Raw genomic sequence first — 17,335 nt, 5'->3', positions numbered from 1 at the left:
ACAGTACCTTTCAGGAAGGCATTGCCCTTGCAGTAGCACTCCAGAGCCTTCTGTGGGTTCCCGACCTTCTCAAACAAGTCTCCAGCCTAATGACAAATACAAGCTGCCACTTTCTAGAGCCATTATATCCCCACACCATCATACACTCTACTGGTCCCACGTACAGAGCTGGTCAGCCCTGCTATGCAGACTTCTCCATCAGTTATGCCTCCCTCACTGACCACAAGCTTGAGGGTAAAGGGAACTTTGAGGGAAGATTGCATGTGCTGAGACCATTTCTTCTCTGCTGATCTACATACCCCAAGTGGTTTTTCTGGGGTACCACCTTCTAACAAGGTAAGAGTTTGAGAGACAACTTCCATTCCCTGCACAGTGGCTGGTGCAACAACAGCCTCTTCTGTGGCCACACTCTCGAGAAGATCCACTGGGGTGGATGATCATATGGGAGCTGTGGGTATGAGCAGTGGAGGTGTAAGCTCAGCCCCAAGCAGCACTTTTTTACCCTGGCTGGCAGCCAATAGGATGGGATGAGGCTCAACGTTTGTAGATCTTAGAACATAAGATAAGAAAAAACATCGAGGCAGACTAATGATTCATTGCCTTCAGTATCTGAACTGTGGTGAGATCACATGCCTGGAGAAGGATTGTGAGAGCACAGCAAGCACACACCAGCCTTTCCTCCATGACATCAATGCATCTCTGACAACCTGCACTGCAGAAGCTTCCTGAGTTTGTGTCATGATGCCCTCACATTGCTGTATTTAATGGCTTCTAACAGACTCTACATCCACGACTTGTCTAATCACTTTTGGGCCAAAACCAAACAATAAGTTGATGAGCTCATGGAAGCAAAATCTCTCAAGAGTTCTTAAACATAAAACTGCTCAAGTACACACACTATGTAGCCTACAGATTACTGGAAACCATGAAAGCTCACAAGGGGAAGCACCACCCTGTGTTTGTCTCTCCTGTTCTTTGCATGATGGCCAGGATCCCAGACATGCACTGCTCACACTCAATGCTGCTGCCTCACACTGACATCATTATGTGCTGTGTGAGAAACAGCCTTTGGTTTTAAAATTGTCACAAGCAACTAATTTTTTGTGCTATTGGACTCAGAGATTAATCATGAGTCCACAGATTGTCTTCATAGCCTCTTCTGCTGTTTTTCCTAAGCTCTTCCACTGAGACTATCCCCACATTAAATTCCACTGTGAGGAAGCATTGGCCATTTTCACAGTGATACCATATTTTCTGTTTGATTGATACCTCCTTCCCTGTAGACTCCCATCTTCCCAAGGGCCTCCTCAGCTGATGGTTCAGAGAGATGTCATCAATGAGTTGTGACCTTTTTTCCTGACTAACAACAGTAACTCTAAGCCCCACTGGCTCATAACGAATGCAGTGAGGATTTCCTGTACACAGAAATCCTTCTACTACTTCCCAACTCAGTCATAGAATCAACCAGGCTGGAAGAGACCTCCAAGATCATCCAGTCCAACCTAGCACCCAGCCCTAGCCAGTCAACCAGACCATGGCACTAAGTGCCTCAGCCAGGCTTTGCTTGAAGACTTCCAGGGATAGTGCCTCCACCACCTCCCTGGGCAGCCCGTTCCAATGCCAATCACTCTCTCTGGGAAGAACTTCCTCCTAACATCCAGTCTATACTTCCCCCAGCACAACTTGAGACTGTGTCCCCTTGTTCTATTGCTGGTTGCCTGGGAAAAGAGGCCACCCCCCACCTGGCTACAGTCCTCCTGTACCTTACTGATAAGGTCCAGGTCAGAGCTTTGGTGGTGCTAAGAAGAAGCCCAATGGGCCACTCACCTGCTCATACAGTTCTCCTCTGATCAGTGCCATGGAGACCCTGTTGATGACATCTGCGTTGGTCAGGAGCTCATCCTTGCTCATGGCCAGCCGTGCTGCTTTGGCTGGCAGCCCTGCCCGCAGGTATAAGCTGATGGCTGCCAGGTAGTCACCCTGTCCCTCTTGGACCTCCCCAGCCTTCTCTTCCTGTTGGGTATCCAGCAGCCACTGGTAGTAACCCCGACGAAGCTTATCCAGCATCGGGTGTCCCTGTTGAGGAAAGCAGCATTGGTTGATCTGGGCAAGGCAAGATCTTGTCCTGCTCATCCCACAGGCTTTGAACAGCCAGTTCATGGCACATGGCATTTCTCTCCCTGGTTGTGCAGCTAGCAGGACCCACAACACCAGCCCTGTGTACCACTGCATCACTCATTGTTTTTTGAAGCCCCAGGTACTCCTAAACCAGTTTCGTCATCTTTTCTCCCATGCTTTCCACTCAGGTCTACACTGGCATCAGTGCAACCTCCCTTTCTGCTTGGAGACCCCTCAAGGAGAAGTGAGGTCCTGACAGGGCAGGTGAAGGGAACCCAGACCTTGAATGGACTCCCAACCAGAAGACCTACTGAGCACACCCAGCCCAAAAGTGCAGCTCTATTCTGTACCTTGGCCTCGGCAACCACAATGCATTCATCCCACATGTGCAGCTCCTGGTACATGTCCATGGCCTCCTCTGTGGCGTTCTGTGTCAGAGAGCAAAGTGTTGACTTGATGGCTCCATTTAGCAGATACACTGCCATTGTGATCACAGAATCATAGAACTTTAGAGGCTGGAAGTGACCTCCAGAGACCATTGAGTCCAACTCCCAAGCCAGGGCAGGATCCTCTAGGGTAGTTCACTCAGGAATGCATCCAGGTGGGTTTTGAAAGTCTCCAGAGAAGGAGACTGCACAACCTCTCTGGGCAGCCTTTTCCAGTGTTCTGCCACCCACACTGCAAGGAAGTTTCTCCCCATGTTGAGGTGAAACCTTCTGTGTTCCAATTTGTAGCCACTGCTCCATGTCTTATTGCTCCTGACCAGCAAAAAGAGATTTGCCCCATCCGCTTGACACCCACCCCTCAGATATTTGTATACACTGATCAGATCTCCTCTCGGTCTTCTCTTCTCCAGATTAAACAGCCCCAGGTTTCTCAGTCTCTCTTTGTAGGTGAGGTGTTCAAGTCCCCCAGTCATCCTCAAGATCTCACAGTGGACAGGGTTAGATGTGCAGAATCCAATCATAGTGAGTGTGCAAGGAATCTCTGGAGATCATCTAGTCCAATGCCTCTACTAAAGCAGGGTCACTCACAGTAGGCTGCCCAAGATTGTGTCCAAGTGGGTTTGGAATCTCTCCAGAGGAGACTCCACAACCTCTCTGGGCAGCCTGCTTAAGGGCCTGGGCACCATCACAGGAAAAGAAGTTTTTCCTCACTTTTCCCTGAAAAAGTGTACTGTCCCTTTTACTTGGATATACATCACTCCTCACCCTCTTCCTGCACTTCAGGGTGATCCCACGCCTTCAAACAAGAAATATCTCCTTCTGTTTCAGGACAAAAACTCTTCAGGGGTGACCTCACTGCTGTCTATGACTACCTGAAGGGAAGCTGTAGCCAGGTGGGGGTTGGTCTCTTCTGCCAGGCAACCAGCAATAGAACAAGGGGACACAGTCTCAAGTTGTGCTGGGGGAAGTATAGGCTGGATGTTAGGAGGAAGTTGTTGCCAGAGAGAGTGATTGGCATTGGAATGGGCTGCCCAGGGAGGTGGTGGAGGCACCATGCCTGGAGGTGTTCAAGCAAAGCCTGGCTGAGGCACCTAGTGCCATGGTTTGGTTGACTGGACAGGGCTGGGGGATAGGTTGGACTGCATGATCTTGGAGGTCTCTTCCAACCTGGTTGATTCTATGATTCTCCCAAGAATAAGTAACCTCTTCCTTTTCTCTTTCAAAACAGGGCACTGACCTCACTGCTTAGAAATAAATGAGACCTCTTCTGCTCCTTTTTTCTTTACTCACTTGTTCCAGGAATATCATCTCTGCCAGCTTGTAGTTCTTGTCTAGCATGGCCAAGCGGGCACGCACCAGGTAATGGTCTGTGCCATCTCCACCCTGTAGACAACATCAGTAAGTTCAGTCAGTTTGGTCAGCCTTGGCTCTGGGATGACACAAGGGAGGTGTCTGCAGGTGGGGTCTGTGTCATTACAGAACCTGAAGAAGAAAGTGAGAATCACAGAGCACTATGAAATGGCAAACCGGGAGAGGGATGTGGCAGGTGTGGACAAAGGATTGTGTCAGCAGTTTCTACACCACCTGGGACTGGTCTCTAGCAGGTCACTAATGAGCATGGACACAGAAGACAATGTGTATACAGGAAAGCAGCTGCCCTGCACAGCAGAAAAGAGAATAAGTTTGACTCACATGCTCTTGAGCTGCCTGGTCAGCAATGCTGTTGGTTTCGTGCAGAAATCGAGCCTTTGCCACGTTCCCCAGAGCTGCAAAGCACCTAGAAAAATCAAATCAGTTAGTCTAGAACTGGGTTTTTTTGCCCAATTTTGATCCAAGAAAAGAAAGTCGGAATCTGGGCAGCAGACAGAGCTCTGCAAGCTGGAGGGGTGGGCTGGCCCAGCTTCAAGAGAAGGGTTTTGCCAACACCCATGTTCAGATGTGCCCTTTTAGCCCTGCTCCATGGGAGAAGCCATGGACACAATTAGTGCTTATCCTTCACATCCCTGGGCTTCAGAGATACTCTGAGCTTGCCTTGATGAGCTGCTTTGGGTTGCCATCAGCTACAGAGTGATGTCCCCAGTTCTAGCACTGCTGCCTAGAATGAAAGGGCAGAGAATGCTTAATTCCCCAATGCAGTGAATCTTCTAGGCTACACTGGTCACAGCTTCAGTTAGACCCTGGTCTCTGTAAGACATTCAGCAAAGAGAGTATTTAAGCCAGCCAGATGTTTGAGCTTCTTCCTGTACCTCTCTGCAATGTGCAGTTGTCTTGCTTCCAAAGCCAGCCTGCTTAGAGTCTTCCACATGGCTTCAGTTTCTGTGGACATCTCCAGTGTCTCCAGAAATGCAGTAGCCCTGGACATGGAGAGATGTGCAGACTTCAGTATCAGAACAAGAGAGGCCTCTGAGGAACATCCTCAGCTGAGACAGGAGCTTCCTAACCAGAGCTACACCAAAAATGAGGCAAGATGGGTACAGCTGGTTCTGAAGAAGACTGTGTAACACAAGACCTGACATAGTGGGGAGAAGTTCTGAGATCCAGGTGGTCCCTGTCTAGGCTAAGGTAATCAGAGGCATATGTCTAGCAAAAGGCTGTAGCAGTGTGGGGCAAGTCCCAAGTGCTGTGCCTGAAGCAAGTCCCCAGTGCAAAGAAGTCTCTCTTAAGTGACAACAGTGCCATGAATGTGTGAAATTTTCTTCCCTGGTCAATTTTAAAGCCCTGTAACAATGTCAGCAGTGCCCAAGTGGCTACTGTGGCTGCTTCAAGCAGCTGGTTTTCACTCTGCACAGCTCCTCAGTGTCTCCATGACACTATCACCATCCCTAGTGGGGCAGCAGCAAAATCACATGAGCACCACTTCACATCTGGCTGTTAGAGAAGACATGCAGCAGTTCAGTTAAAATAGCCATCAGTGAATAACTGTCAGTGTCACTGGGTCCAGGCTGGCCAGTTTCTTGTGCCCCTAAGTATGAAACCACAGAGCTGAAAGGATTAGCAAGCTGAACACTCACTTCTGAAGGCTGCTGCACATTATAGCCAGACCTGGCACTAACATCATGCTCAGAGCCTGAACAGGGGTTACTGACTCCCACACATCTGTAAGTGAAGTGGGCCACCTGCCATTACCATGTAGTCTATCCAGCTCTTACCTGTGATAATCCCCATCATCAATGGCAGTTCCAAACTCTATGAGGCCTTCATCCAGGGTGTAGGACACAGTGTTCACCCCCTCAGATACTATCACTTCAGTCTTCCCATCATTCCGTTCCAAGTCCACAACATCCCCCTGGAAACAGCACCAATTATCAACACTCCCATGTACGAGGGGTAGCAGGGGCATGAGGACAGCACTTCAACAGCTCTGTTCATTAAACTTCTGCAACACTTGGTTTAGCAGGGGGGTTGGACTGGATGACCTCTAAAGGTCCCTTTCAACCCCCATCATTCTGGAGATCCGTGAAATAAAACCACTCTGCCTATTTCCATATACGTGACCAAGAAGTAGCAGCAGCTGCTGGAGTCTTGAGCTTTACCTTCAGAGGAAACATGGTGACTCTCTCTGGAGCATCGATGTTATACCAAATGCAGAGGCTGTTTCTGTTCTGAGCCACCACCACATCACTGCCTGGGACCCACTGCACATAGGAGCAGTAATTCAAGATCGTGGTCTTGGTGCTGCTTTCCACATCGTAGAGCTGCAGCTAGAGCAGGGAAGAAGAGAGAAAGGCTCAGCTAGGCTCCTGGCTGGGCTGCTAGCTCACATGAACGTGGCAGGAACAGCTCTGTGCAGAAGCATGTATCAGTCCTGTGAGGGCAGGCTGAGAGAGCTGGGTTCATTTAGCCTGGAGAAGAGAAGGCTGTGGGGAGGCCTTTCAGTCCTTAAAGGGGCTGAGAAGAAGTATGTGTACAGACTTTATAGCAGGGCCTGTTGTGACAAGACAAGTAGTGAAGGGTTTAAACCAAAAGAGGGGAGATTCAGACTAGATAGAAAGAAGAAATTGTTTATGTTGAGGGTGGTGAGACTATGGCACAGGTTGTCCAGAGAGGTGGTAGATGCCACATCCCTGGAGACATTTCAGGCCAGGTTAGACAGGGCTCTGAGCAACTGCTGTAGTTGCAGATGTCCCTGCTCACTGCATGGGGCTTGGAGTAGATGAAAATGGAGTACTGCATCCAGTTCTGGAGCCCCTATGACAAGAGGGATGTAGAGATCATAGAATCATAGAATCAACCAGGTTGGAAGAGACCTCCAAGATCATCCACTCCAACCTAGCACCCAGCCCTAACCAGTCAACTAGACCATGGCACTAAGTGCCTCATCCAGTCTTTTCTTGAACACCTCCAGGGACGGTGCCTCCACCACCTCCCTGGGCAGCCCATTCCAATGGGAAATCACTCTCTCTGTGAAGAACTTCTTCCTAATATCCAGCCTATACCTACCCTGGCACAACTTGAGACTGTGTCCCCTTGTTCTATTGCTGGTTGCCTGGGAGAAGAGGCCACCTCCCACCTGGCCACAATGCTGGAGTGTGTCCAGAAAAGGGCCACGAGGATGCTCAATGGAGCAGCTCTGCTGTGAGCACAGACTGAAAGAGTTGGGGCTGTACAGTCTGCAGAAGAGGAGGCTCCCAGGTGACCTTCTTGTGGCCTTCCAGGATCTGAAGGGGGCTTAAAAAAAAGCTGGGGAGGGACTTTTTAGGCTCTCAGCGAGTGACAGGACTGGGGGGAATGGAGCAAAGCCGGAGATTGGGTAGGTTCAGAGTGGAGGTGAGGAGGAAGTTGTTGAGCATGAGAGCAGTGAGAGGCTGGAATGGGTTGCCCAGGGAGTTGCTTGAGTCCCCATTGCTGGAGGTGTTTAAGGCCAGGCTGGATGAGGCTGTGGGCAGCAGGCTCTAGGGTAGGGTGCCCCTGGGCATGGGAGAGGGGTTGGGACTAGATGATCCTCGTGGTCCCTTCCAAACCTGACTCATTCTACAATTCCATGATTCTAAACATCCTGTGATTCTATGCTCTTACAGACACAACCAAGCTGTTGCAGAGAAGACAGTTTTAAATTTACACACTTAAGTGCAACATTAGGGTTTTTATCCTGAGATTAACTCATTTGTCTCCATCTGACATTAGCAGAATCTATAATTTTCCTTTTCAGGTGTGATGGCATGGAACTAGCTATGACTCAAGGCCAAACATGCAGTGCTGCCAGCTCATGCAGTCTGAACAGGGTTGGTCTGTCTCTAAGGAATCATTTAAATCTTGAGTTCTTCAACTGTGTTTTTCACCTCCCTCCCCTCAGGCCTACCTGCCTCTTATCTCTAGGCATGCCATTTTGCCACACTTCCCAAAATGTGCCCTCCTCACCCTCATCTTCTTGTCCCTGAAGAGTAGTTTGTGGCCTGTCTCGTTCAGCTCCAGCCAATCAATCTTGCTGTCATGGCTAATAGTGCCAGTGTTGTAGCCACCAACAAGGTCCACTTGGGAAGGAAAAAAAGGGAACAGTGTCAAGTACTTAATGTGCTCTAAACTGCTGAGCATTAAGTGCTGTCCCAAGTGGGGATCAGATGCCCATGACCCCATTAGGGCAGGATCCCCTGGCAAGCACACTGTGACATGAAAAGCAGACTGCAGTCACATTTTATCTCAATGCCTTATCGACAGAGTCCCTCCGCCCTCCTGTGGGCGCACACAGATCACAGGCAGTGCAGGGAGCAGTATGCACCAGACTGAGGTGCATAGAACCTTGGGTCCAGACCATGGCCACAGCCATCCCACAGCTGTGTCCAGGTCAGGCAGTCAAGCTGCTGACAGCAGGACAGTCTGGGCTCCAGCGGTCTGCTGCCAGGCAGAGTGAAGGCCAAGAGGAACTTCAGGAAGCTGCTGCCTGGCACAGAAAAGGCAAATTACTCTGGAAGGCTTGGGGGGAGGAGGTTTACACTCACCTGTTGCTATAGTCTTGATGTCTATCAGATAGGCCAGGCTCTTGTTCTCCTCCACGCCTCTCTGCCGCCTCTCGTTGATGCGCACACTGCCATTTGAATGGTGACTGTTACCCTCATACTCTGCAGTCACAGGACTGGATCACACACTCCCTGCAGTTTCTTCAAGCTCCAAATAGAGCTTCCTGCAGCTCTCTGGCCTGTGACTCTTATACAGTACATAGTGCTGCCTGAAGTGAGAGCAAACTTTCCAGGTTCATGGCTTCATTCCTGAAGCTGCCCCTCCAGAACCAGAGGCTGTCAACAGCAAATTAGGTATGCTGCTTCCACCTCCAGGCAGCCCAGGATCCTCCCCTCTCTCCATTATGGTATTTCAGAGGGATAGAGGAGGTCCTGCTGACAGCTAGAGTCCCTGGTAATGCTGTATGAGGACCAGCTGGATGCAGATATGCCTGAGTACATGCACAGGAGGTTCCTTATCAGCAATGGCTAAGCCAAGTTTCAATAAGCAAGTATCAGAGGAAAATGGGCTCTTGTGCTTCTGAACTTTAAGACCATGAAGTGTAGGTGAGCAGCTGAACCCCACCAAAGGTCCCTGTCGGAAGCAGACAACACAGGTCCCATGTCTGAGGCTGTGTTCTATGGAGTGGGACACTTCCAAATGCATGTGTGTGAGGTTGCCCTCACAAAAAGCCTGCAGTGGCCAGCAGGCCAGCGTGACACTCACCTGACCAGATGAGGGCTCATGAACTCCGTGCGGACAGAGCCCAGGATGTCATTGCTTCCATATTCCACCAGTGTCAGCTCCCCAGCATTAAAGATCATGCAGACCTGAAGGGCAGAAGGGAACACACTCTTACAGAGCAGCCAGGTAAGCACACATACCCACAGCAAGGCGTGCAGGGAAGAACTCTGTTGCACACAGGTCTAAATTACTCTGGGATAAGTAAGGAATTCTCCTTGGCTTTCCACTGTGAGTGCCAGCTTTTCCTTAAGGATGGGGTTTTACTTCTAAGCATATCATAGAATCAGTCAGGGACCACAAGGATCATCTAGTTCCAACCCCCCTGCCATGGGCAGGGACATCCTGCCCTAGAGCAGGCTGGCCACAGCCTCATCCAGCCTGGCCTTAAACACCTCCAGCCATGGGGACTCAGCCACCTCCCTGGGCAACCCATTCCAGGCTCTCACCACTCTCATGCTCAACAACTTCCTCCTCAAGCTCAGTCTGAACCTACCCAATCTCCAGCTCTGCTCCATTCCCTCTAGTCCTGTCACTCCCTGAGAGCCTCAGAAGTCCCTCCCCAGCTTTTTTGTAGCCCCCCTTCAGATACTGGAAGGCTCTGAGGAGCCAAGCTGTCACCCTGACAGCCATATTATGCACCTCTAACACCCTCTCTGGCTGCTGCTCTTTATTGCTCTTCTTTCCTTTAGGTTTATGATAGTCCACACATTGAGTTTGTTCTGTACCTATGTGATGGTTTGGGTGTTACTTGCCCCCCCACTCATATGAAATTACCCAGACTAGACTCAGCTGAGCTGGAAATTAAGAATGAAGCTTTATATTTACAGCTTAGCACAATATACAAGCAGCTATTTACAATATCTACAGCTATAGACAGAAATAGACAAGTTTAAAAGTGATACAGAAACACAACAGCCCTCCCAGAAACAGTCCCCAGGAGGGGCTCCCAACCACCCTTCCACCTCCTTTCCATCCCTCTATGTCATCCCAGACTTTGTCTTACATTCAAGGTGTTTGGAGGATCAGCCAGGGGGGGTTAGGAAGCAGAAGGATTAGTTACACAGACAGCAGGTTAGGGAAGGCAGTGCAGGCAGCCAGAGACATACAACAACTGTGTTGTCTATGTGTTCTTGTTTTTATACATCTCAGCAAACCTAAGAGTGAAGCAGACATCACCACTGTTTCCTTTTCACAGCCTATAATCTAATTTCTCTCATTAAAATATCCCAGCTAGGCTCAAACTAGGACAACCTGGCACGTGGAAAAGGCAAGTACAGGGAGAAAGCAGATCAGGATCGGAACGGAGCAGTTAAGTCCAGGAAACTGCTGAGAAACAGGGTTTTCCAAATGTCCAGTTGGCACTTTTTCTGCCAGTGCATGCACAGCTTTACTCACCACTCATGGCTGCCATCCTGTCCCAGCCAACTTACATTCTCATTGTTGAAGAAGAACCTCTCGTTCCCTCCAGACCCTTGCCAGGCTACCTGCAAACAAATGGCATGCAGTGAGCAAATGTCAGGCTGGAGCTCCTGCAGGGGCTATGTTGCAGGCATTGTGTCCAGTTCCCTACACCCACAATAAGCAGCAGGAATCATATTACAGAAGGGACCACGTTCCAGCTCTTCAGCTGTCAATGCTGGTGTTCAGTCATTCCCAGCCTGCAAATTCCTCACTTTCCTCTCCATTTTTTCAACCTCTGCATCAGAGTCCTCTCTTTATGTTGCACCTTGCTGCCTTCTGGACAACAGGCCTTGATGTGACCAACACACTCTCTCCAGCCTATGCTTTCACAGACATTTCTCCACATTCCTCACATTAATCTTATTACAAATAGCATCCCAATAGATCTTTTTGTCTCCATAAATCACCACAGGATCAGTACTGGAATGGGCTGCCCAGGGAAGTGCTGGAGTCGCTGTCCCTGAGGGTGTTCAAGAAAAGCCTGGACGAGGCACTTAGTGCCATGGTCTGGTTGACTGGACAGGGCTGGGTGCTAGGTTGGAGTGGATGATCTTGGAGGTCTCTTCCAACCTGGTTGATTCTATGATTCTATCATACTTGTAGCTGAAACCCCTCTTTTTTGGGTTCATGTTGGCAATGAGTGACCAGCACAGTGCCAGTGAGGAGCCAGCTGATTTGGAGTCTGAGAAGAACACCGAGTAACACAATAATCACTGTGATGACAAGAGGCAAGTGGTCTGGGGAGTGGAAAACTGAAAGCCAAGGCTGCAGCTGTCCTTTTTCCTCCCTAAGCAAAAGCTCCAAGTCACAGCTCCACAAAACTCCAGTGAGACAGTAAGATGGTAAATGATCTACTCAGGACCTGATTCTTTAGAAGTGAGTCTAGGTGCACAACTGGAAAAAACACTCTTGTGTGCAGTGTGGTGTAGAGAAACCCAAGAGATTTAGTCTGGCCAGATTTTCAGTTGGATTTCCAAGTACAGTATCTTCCAACTCACATCTGTAGCCAGGAACTCCTGCTCTCAGGTAGACTGAATAGAATCACACAATCAGCCAGGTTGGAAGAGATCTCCAAGAACATCCAGACCAACCTATCCCCCAGCCCTGTCCAATCAACCAGACCATGGCACTAAGTGCCTCAGCCAGGCTTTGCTTGAACACCTCCAGGGACAGTGACTCCACCACCTCCCTGGGCAGCCCATTCCAATGCCAATCACTCTCTCTGGCAACAACTTCCTACTAACATCCAGCCTAGGTCTCCCTCGGCACAGCTTGAGACTGTGTCCCCTTGTTCTGTTGCTGCTTGCCTGGCAGAAGAGACTAACCCCACCTGGCTACAGCCTCCCTTCAGGGAGTTGCAGACAGCAATGAGGTCAGCCCTGAGCCTCCTCTTCTGCAGGCTGCACACCCCCAGCTCCCTCAGCCTCTCCTCACAGGGCTGTGCTCCAGGCCCCTCACCAGCTTTGTCGCCCTCCTCTGGACACCTTCCAGTATCGCAACATCTCTCTTGAATGGAGGAGCCCAGAACTGGACACAGTGGACGAATAACCTCCCTAGTCCTGCTGGCCACACTGTTCCTGATCCAGGCCAGGATGCCATTGGCTCTCCTGTCCACCTGGGCACACTGCTGGCTCCTGTTCAGCTACTATCTACCAGTACCCCCCCCGGTCCCTTTCTGCCTGGTTGCTCTCCAGCACACTATTGGACTCATTAGACTCACTGGTATCATTAGATGTATATGATACCCACAGGAACAAAGCAAATGCATCCCAAAACCTATTTAATGTTTTCACCAGACACTAACCTATTGCCTAAACTTGGCATATGGCTCAGCACTCAGGATGGGGAGGCTCAGGAAATGAGCTGTTTGGCACCAGAGATGACACTGGCATAAGCTGTGGCACTTCAGTCATGAGTGGGGCTTGAAAACATACTAATATTCATACATTCACATTTGGAATGCACAGATGTATAATATCTAGTGAAAGGAAAGGCATGGACAGACTGAAGCAAGCTCAGACGAGGGCCATCCAGATGGTTGTGGCTGAAGCATTTGCACTGTGAAAAGAGGCTGTAAGAACCTCTTCAGTCTTGAGAAGGGGAGATTTAAGAGACCTTTAGTAATAAGGAAATTCCAGGGGGTTTTGACAGCTGCACAGCAAAAAGATGAGAAACAGCCATAAATTAAACCAGTGATTCCAGCACTATGAGGACAGTAAAGACAGAGGACCAGAGAAACTGTGGGATCTGAGCAACAACTGTATTTAATATTGACCTCCCTTTGGGTGAGAAGCTTGGTAAGAGACCTACCAACCTGAATTACTCTTTGAAAACTCATTTTCAAAGACTCTTTGAAAACAGATGTATTGTTCCCACACAGAAAACATACTCTTTGAGTTAGAAAGTTAAGCTTCTGACACTCAGGAAATGGCAGAGATTTTTCAGTACCTCACTGAGCTTGTTGGAGCTGAGGTCACCCAGCAGCAGGGTGTCTGAGGTATGGGCCACCAGGTATCTGTCTTTCCCCAGGATCTTCACCTCATCAATCTCATAACCGTACTGGGATTTCAACACCACTCGAGCTCCTGTGGAGAGGTTCTTCACAATGACCTGGAGAAAGTGGGGTGAAACAACCTGAGGAAAAACACAGACTTCTTGCCCCATGAAGACTATGCAATAGGTGATACCTGGGGGATTTAGATGTCCCTCCCATCACTTCACTCTGCTTTTTAAAGTAACCTCACTATTTCTTTTGCATGGGATGACAGCTGCAGTGCAAGTGCAGGATTCTCACTCTTGCCATTTAGAAGTTTCTGGTTTAATTGGAGGACTACTCAGACCACTGAGGATGAGACACACTCTGAGAGTCCTGCTCTCTCTGCAGGCTGCCTCCACTGCTAGCTCATTTTTATCACCTGTTTTTGAACCAGCTAAATCTGGCTGAAATTCATAGAATCAGTCAGGGTTGGAAGGGACCACAAGGATCAGCCAGTTCCAAACCCCCTGCCATGGGCAGGGACACCCTACCCTAGAGCAGGCTGTTGATAGCCTCATCCAGCCTGGCCTTAAACACCTCCATGGAGACTCAAGCAACTCCCTGGGCAACCCATTCCAGCCTCTCACCACTCTCATGCTCAACAACTTCCTCCTCACATCCACTCTCAAGCTCCCCACCTCCAGCTTCGCTCCATTCCCCCCAGTCCTGTCACTCCCTGACACCCTCAAAAGTCCCTCCCCAGCTCTTTTCTAGGCCTCCTTCAGATGCTGGAAGGCCACAAGAAGGTCACCTGGGAGCCTCCTCTTCTGCAGCCTGCACAGCCCCAACTCTTTCAGTCTGTCCCAATAGCAGAGCTGCTGCAGCCCTCTGAGCATCCTCGGGGCCCTTCTCTGGACATGCTCCAGCATATCCAAATCCCTCCTGTCATAGGGCTCCAGAGCTGGATGCAGTACTCCAGGTGGTGTCTCAGCAGAGCACAGTAGAGGGGGAAAATCACCTCCCTCGCCCTGCTGGCCACACTTCTGCTGCTGCAGCCCAGGCTCTGCTTGGCTTTCTGGGCTGCAAGTGCACACTGCTGGCTCCTGTTGAGCTTCTCCTCCAGCAGCACCCCCACGTCCCTCTCCTCATGGCTGCTCTCCAGGCACTCACTGCCCAGCCTGGATTTGTCTTTGGCATTGCCTTGACCCAGATGCAGGACCTTGCACTTGGCATGAAAGTGCCCACACAGATTCCCAGGCTGGAAAATAACTCCACTGTCTTTTCTTCCAGTCAATTTCCACCCAGCCATGACCCTGTCCTTGGAATATCCTCCACGCCCGTCCTGACCAGGTGCTACGAAGAAACCACAGGCACAGAACTCCAGAATTGTCTTATCATAGAATCACATAATCATAGAATCAACCAGGTTGGAAGAGACCTCCAAGATCATCCAGTCCAACCTATCACCCAGCCCTAACCAATCAACTAGACCATGGCACTAAGTGCCTCAGCCAGTCTTCTCTTGAAGACCTCCAGGGACGGTGCCTCCACCACCTCCCTGGGCAGCCCATTCCAATGCCAATCACTCTCTCTGTGAAGAGCTTCCTCCTAACATCCAGCCTATACTTTCCTTGGCACAACTTGAGACTGTGTCCCCTTGTTCTGTTGCTGGTTGCCTGGGAGAAGAGGCCACCCCCCACCTGGCTACAATGTCCCTTCAGGTAGTTGTAGACAGCAATGTGGTCACCCCTGAGCCTCCTCTTCTCCAGGCTAAACAACTCCAGCTCCCTCAGCCTCTCCTCATAGGGTTTGTGTTCCAGGCCTCTCACCAGCTTCTTTTAGCAAACATCCCTTTTTCATCACAGAACACTTACCTGGCTTGGTCCCACATATGTCATCTCAAATTTGTTTTTGTAAACGCTCCTGCGAAGGCAGCAGTCAAATTGTTCAACTGCCCCACACAGAGTGCCCTGGGGAAACAGACAATGCACACCCGGTCAGTGCTGCTGAGCAGAGACACTCCACACCCTACCTACATGGAGGGGATCAGAGGTAGAATCATAGAATCAACCAGGTTGGAAGAGACCTCCAAGATCATCCACTCCAACCTAGCACCCAGCCCTGTCCAATCAACCAGACCATGGCACTAAGTGCCTCAGCCAGGCTTGGCTTCAACACCAACAGGGACGGCGACTCCACCACCTCCCTGGGCAGCCCATTCCAATGCCAATCACTCTCTCTGTGAAGAACTTCCTCCTAACATCCAGCCTAGACCTACCCTGGCACAACTTGAGACTGTGTCCCCTTGTTCTATTGCTGCTTGCCTGAGAAAAGAGGCCACCCTCCACCTGGCTACAATGTCCCTTCAGGTGGTTGTAGACAGCAATGAGGTCACCCCTGAGCCTCCTCTTCTCCAGGCTAAACAGGCCCAGCTCCCTCAACCTCTCCTCACAGGGCTGTGCTCCAGGCCCCTCACCAGCTTTGTTGCCCTTCTCTGGACACGTTCCAGCACCTCAACATCTTTCTTGAATTGAGGGGCCCAGAACTGGACACAGCACTCAAGGTGTGGCCTGACCAGTGCTGAGTACAGGGGAAGAATAACCTCCCTTGTCCTACTGGCCACACTGTTCCTGATGCAGGCCAGGATGCCATTGGCTCTCTTGGCCACCTGGGCACACTGCTGGCTCATCTTCAGCTTACTATCTACCAGCACCCCCAGGTCCCTTTCCTCCTGGCTGCTCTCCAGCCTGTCTGTCCCCTGCCTGTAGCACTGCTTGGGGTTGTTGTGGCCAAAGTGCAGAACCCTGCACTTGGCCTTGTTCAATCTCATCCCCTTGGCCTCTACCCACCCATCCAGCCTGGCCAGGTCCCTCTGCAGGGCTCTCCTACCTTCCAACAGATCAACACCTGCTCCTAGCTTGGTGTCATCTGCAAACTTACTGATGCTGGACTCAATCCCCTTGTCCAGGTCATCAATAAAGATATTGAACAGGTTCTGAGAGGAAAGAATGCTTGTGGGACTGCTCTAGAGAAACTATGCTGGCCTCATGATGCTTCTGTGACAAAAAGAGGGCTGCTGCCCCCCCAGAGCCATCACATGTTGCCCAGGGTACTTTATAGCTTCACACTCTGCACACCTGGCTGCAGCAGTGTCCTTCAGGCAAGGTCTCAATCTGGGCTCTGTGCACGGCACAGCCAGGCCACAGTGTGACCACTCTTACAAGCTCTCCCTGCATGGCATCACACCACTTGTAAGCGATGTGTAAGTGTCAGGAGCTTGTGTAAGGGTCCCTGGTGAGGCTCCTGGGCTCGGGGCTGCTGATACAAACCGCACAGATGCGTGACCCATCCCTCTTCCAGGCTAAAGCAGTGATGGTGTAAAGATGAGGTATTTCCTTGGGTTTGCCTTCTTCCCAGGCACTGCGGCGTGGGCTCCAGTTCAAAACCCTCAACCTAGGAGAACAGGTAAGAAAGCAGAGACAGAATCATGGAACCATAGCATCATAGAATCAACCAGGTTGGAAGAGACCTCCAAGATCATCCAGTCCAACCTAGCACCCAGCCCTATCCAATCAACCAGACCATGGCACTAAGTGCCTCATCCAGGCTTTTCTTGAAGACCCCCAGGGACGGTGCCTCCACCACCTCCCTGGGCAGCCCATTCCAATGCCAATCACTCTCTCTGTGAAGAACCTCTTCCTAATATCCAGCCTATACCTACCCTGGCACAACTTGAGACTGTGTCATGGAATCATTGTGATGGGAAAAGACCTTCAAGATTATTGAGTCTAACCATTAACCTGGCACTGCCATGGTGATGCAAGAAAAATTAAGGAGTGCCTTACAGCCCAGATGCACATTTTGAGGGTGTCTGTGGCAAACCATAAAATATCAAATTCTGCAGAGATGTCTGTTTATAGCAATCAGTTGATAACCTGCAAACCTAAACAGTGGCTACTGTAGAAGTGTCTGCAGTTACTTGTTGGAGATCTGTGATATGTATGAGCAGGTAGAGACAACGTGCTTGCTGCACGATTGCTTGCTGTTACTGCCACTGCCTCCACCTTAATGTTGCTCTCTGCTTCTGGCAGTGATTCTGCCAGAATGCCTTCTGCAGCATTATGCTATGCTAACTGTAAGTTAACCCTGCTGCTTA

At 50.2% G+C, this 17,335-nt stretch overlaps 1 protein-coding gene across 1 annotated transcript in view; it reads right to left on the bottom strand.

Annotated features, from left to right (window-relative positions):
• The window catches only part of IFT172 (intraflagellar transport 172), a 45,374-nt gene that overhangs the window by 18,438 nt on the left and 9,601 nt on the right, over nt 1–17,335 (bottom strand). Inside the window, exons 9-23 of the mRNA XM_064146465.1 lie at nt 16,509–16,632; nt 15,054–15,149; nt 13,152–13,313; nt 10,673–10,726; nt 9,225–9,328; nt 8,501–8,586; nt 7,923–8,035; nt 6,098–6,265; nt 5,714–5,850; nt 4,811–4,918; nt 4,257–4,341; nt 3,855–3,947; nt 2,469–2,546; nt 1,828–2,076; nt 8–86 (exon numbers count right to left, since the gene is read on the bottom strand). Of these exons, the coding sequence (XP_064002535.1) occupies nt 8–86; nt 1,828–2,076; nt 2,469–2,546; nt 3,855–3,947; nt 4,257–4,341; nt 4,811–4,918; nt 5,714–5,850; nt 6,098–6,265; nt 7,923–8,035; nt 8,501–8,586; nt 9,225–9,328; nt 10,673–10,726; nt 13,152–13,313; nt 15,054–15,149; nt 16,509–16,632 (1,736 nt within the window). The remainder of the gene's footprint in view (nt 1–7; nt 87–1,827; nt 2,077–2,468; nt 2,547–3,854; nt 3,948–4,256; nt 4,342–4,810; nt 4,919–5,713; nt 5,851–6,097; nt 6,266–7,922; nt 8,036–8,500; nt 8,587–9,224; nt 9,329–10,672; nt 10,727–13,151; nt 13,314–15,053; nt 15,150–16,508; nt 16,633–17,335) is intronic.

Source organism: Pogoniulus pusillus, chromosome 7 (assembly GCF_015220805.1).
Source record: "Pogoniulus pusillus isolate bPogPus1 chromosome 7, bPogPus1.pri, whole genome shotgun sequence".
NCBI lineage: Eukaryota > Metazoa > Chordata > Aves > Piciformes > Lybiidae > Pogoniulus > Pogoniulus pusillus.
This window is presented reverse-complemented; position numbering and strand designations above follow the sequence as displayed.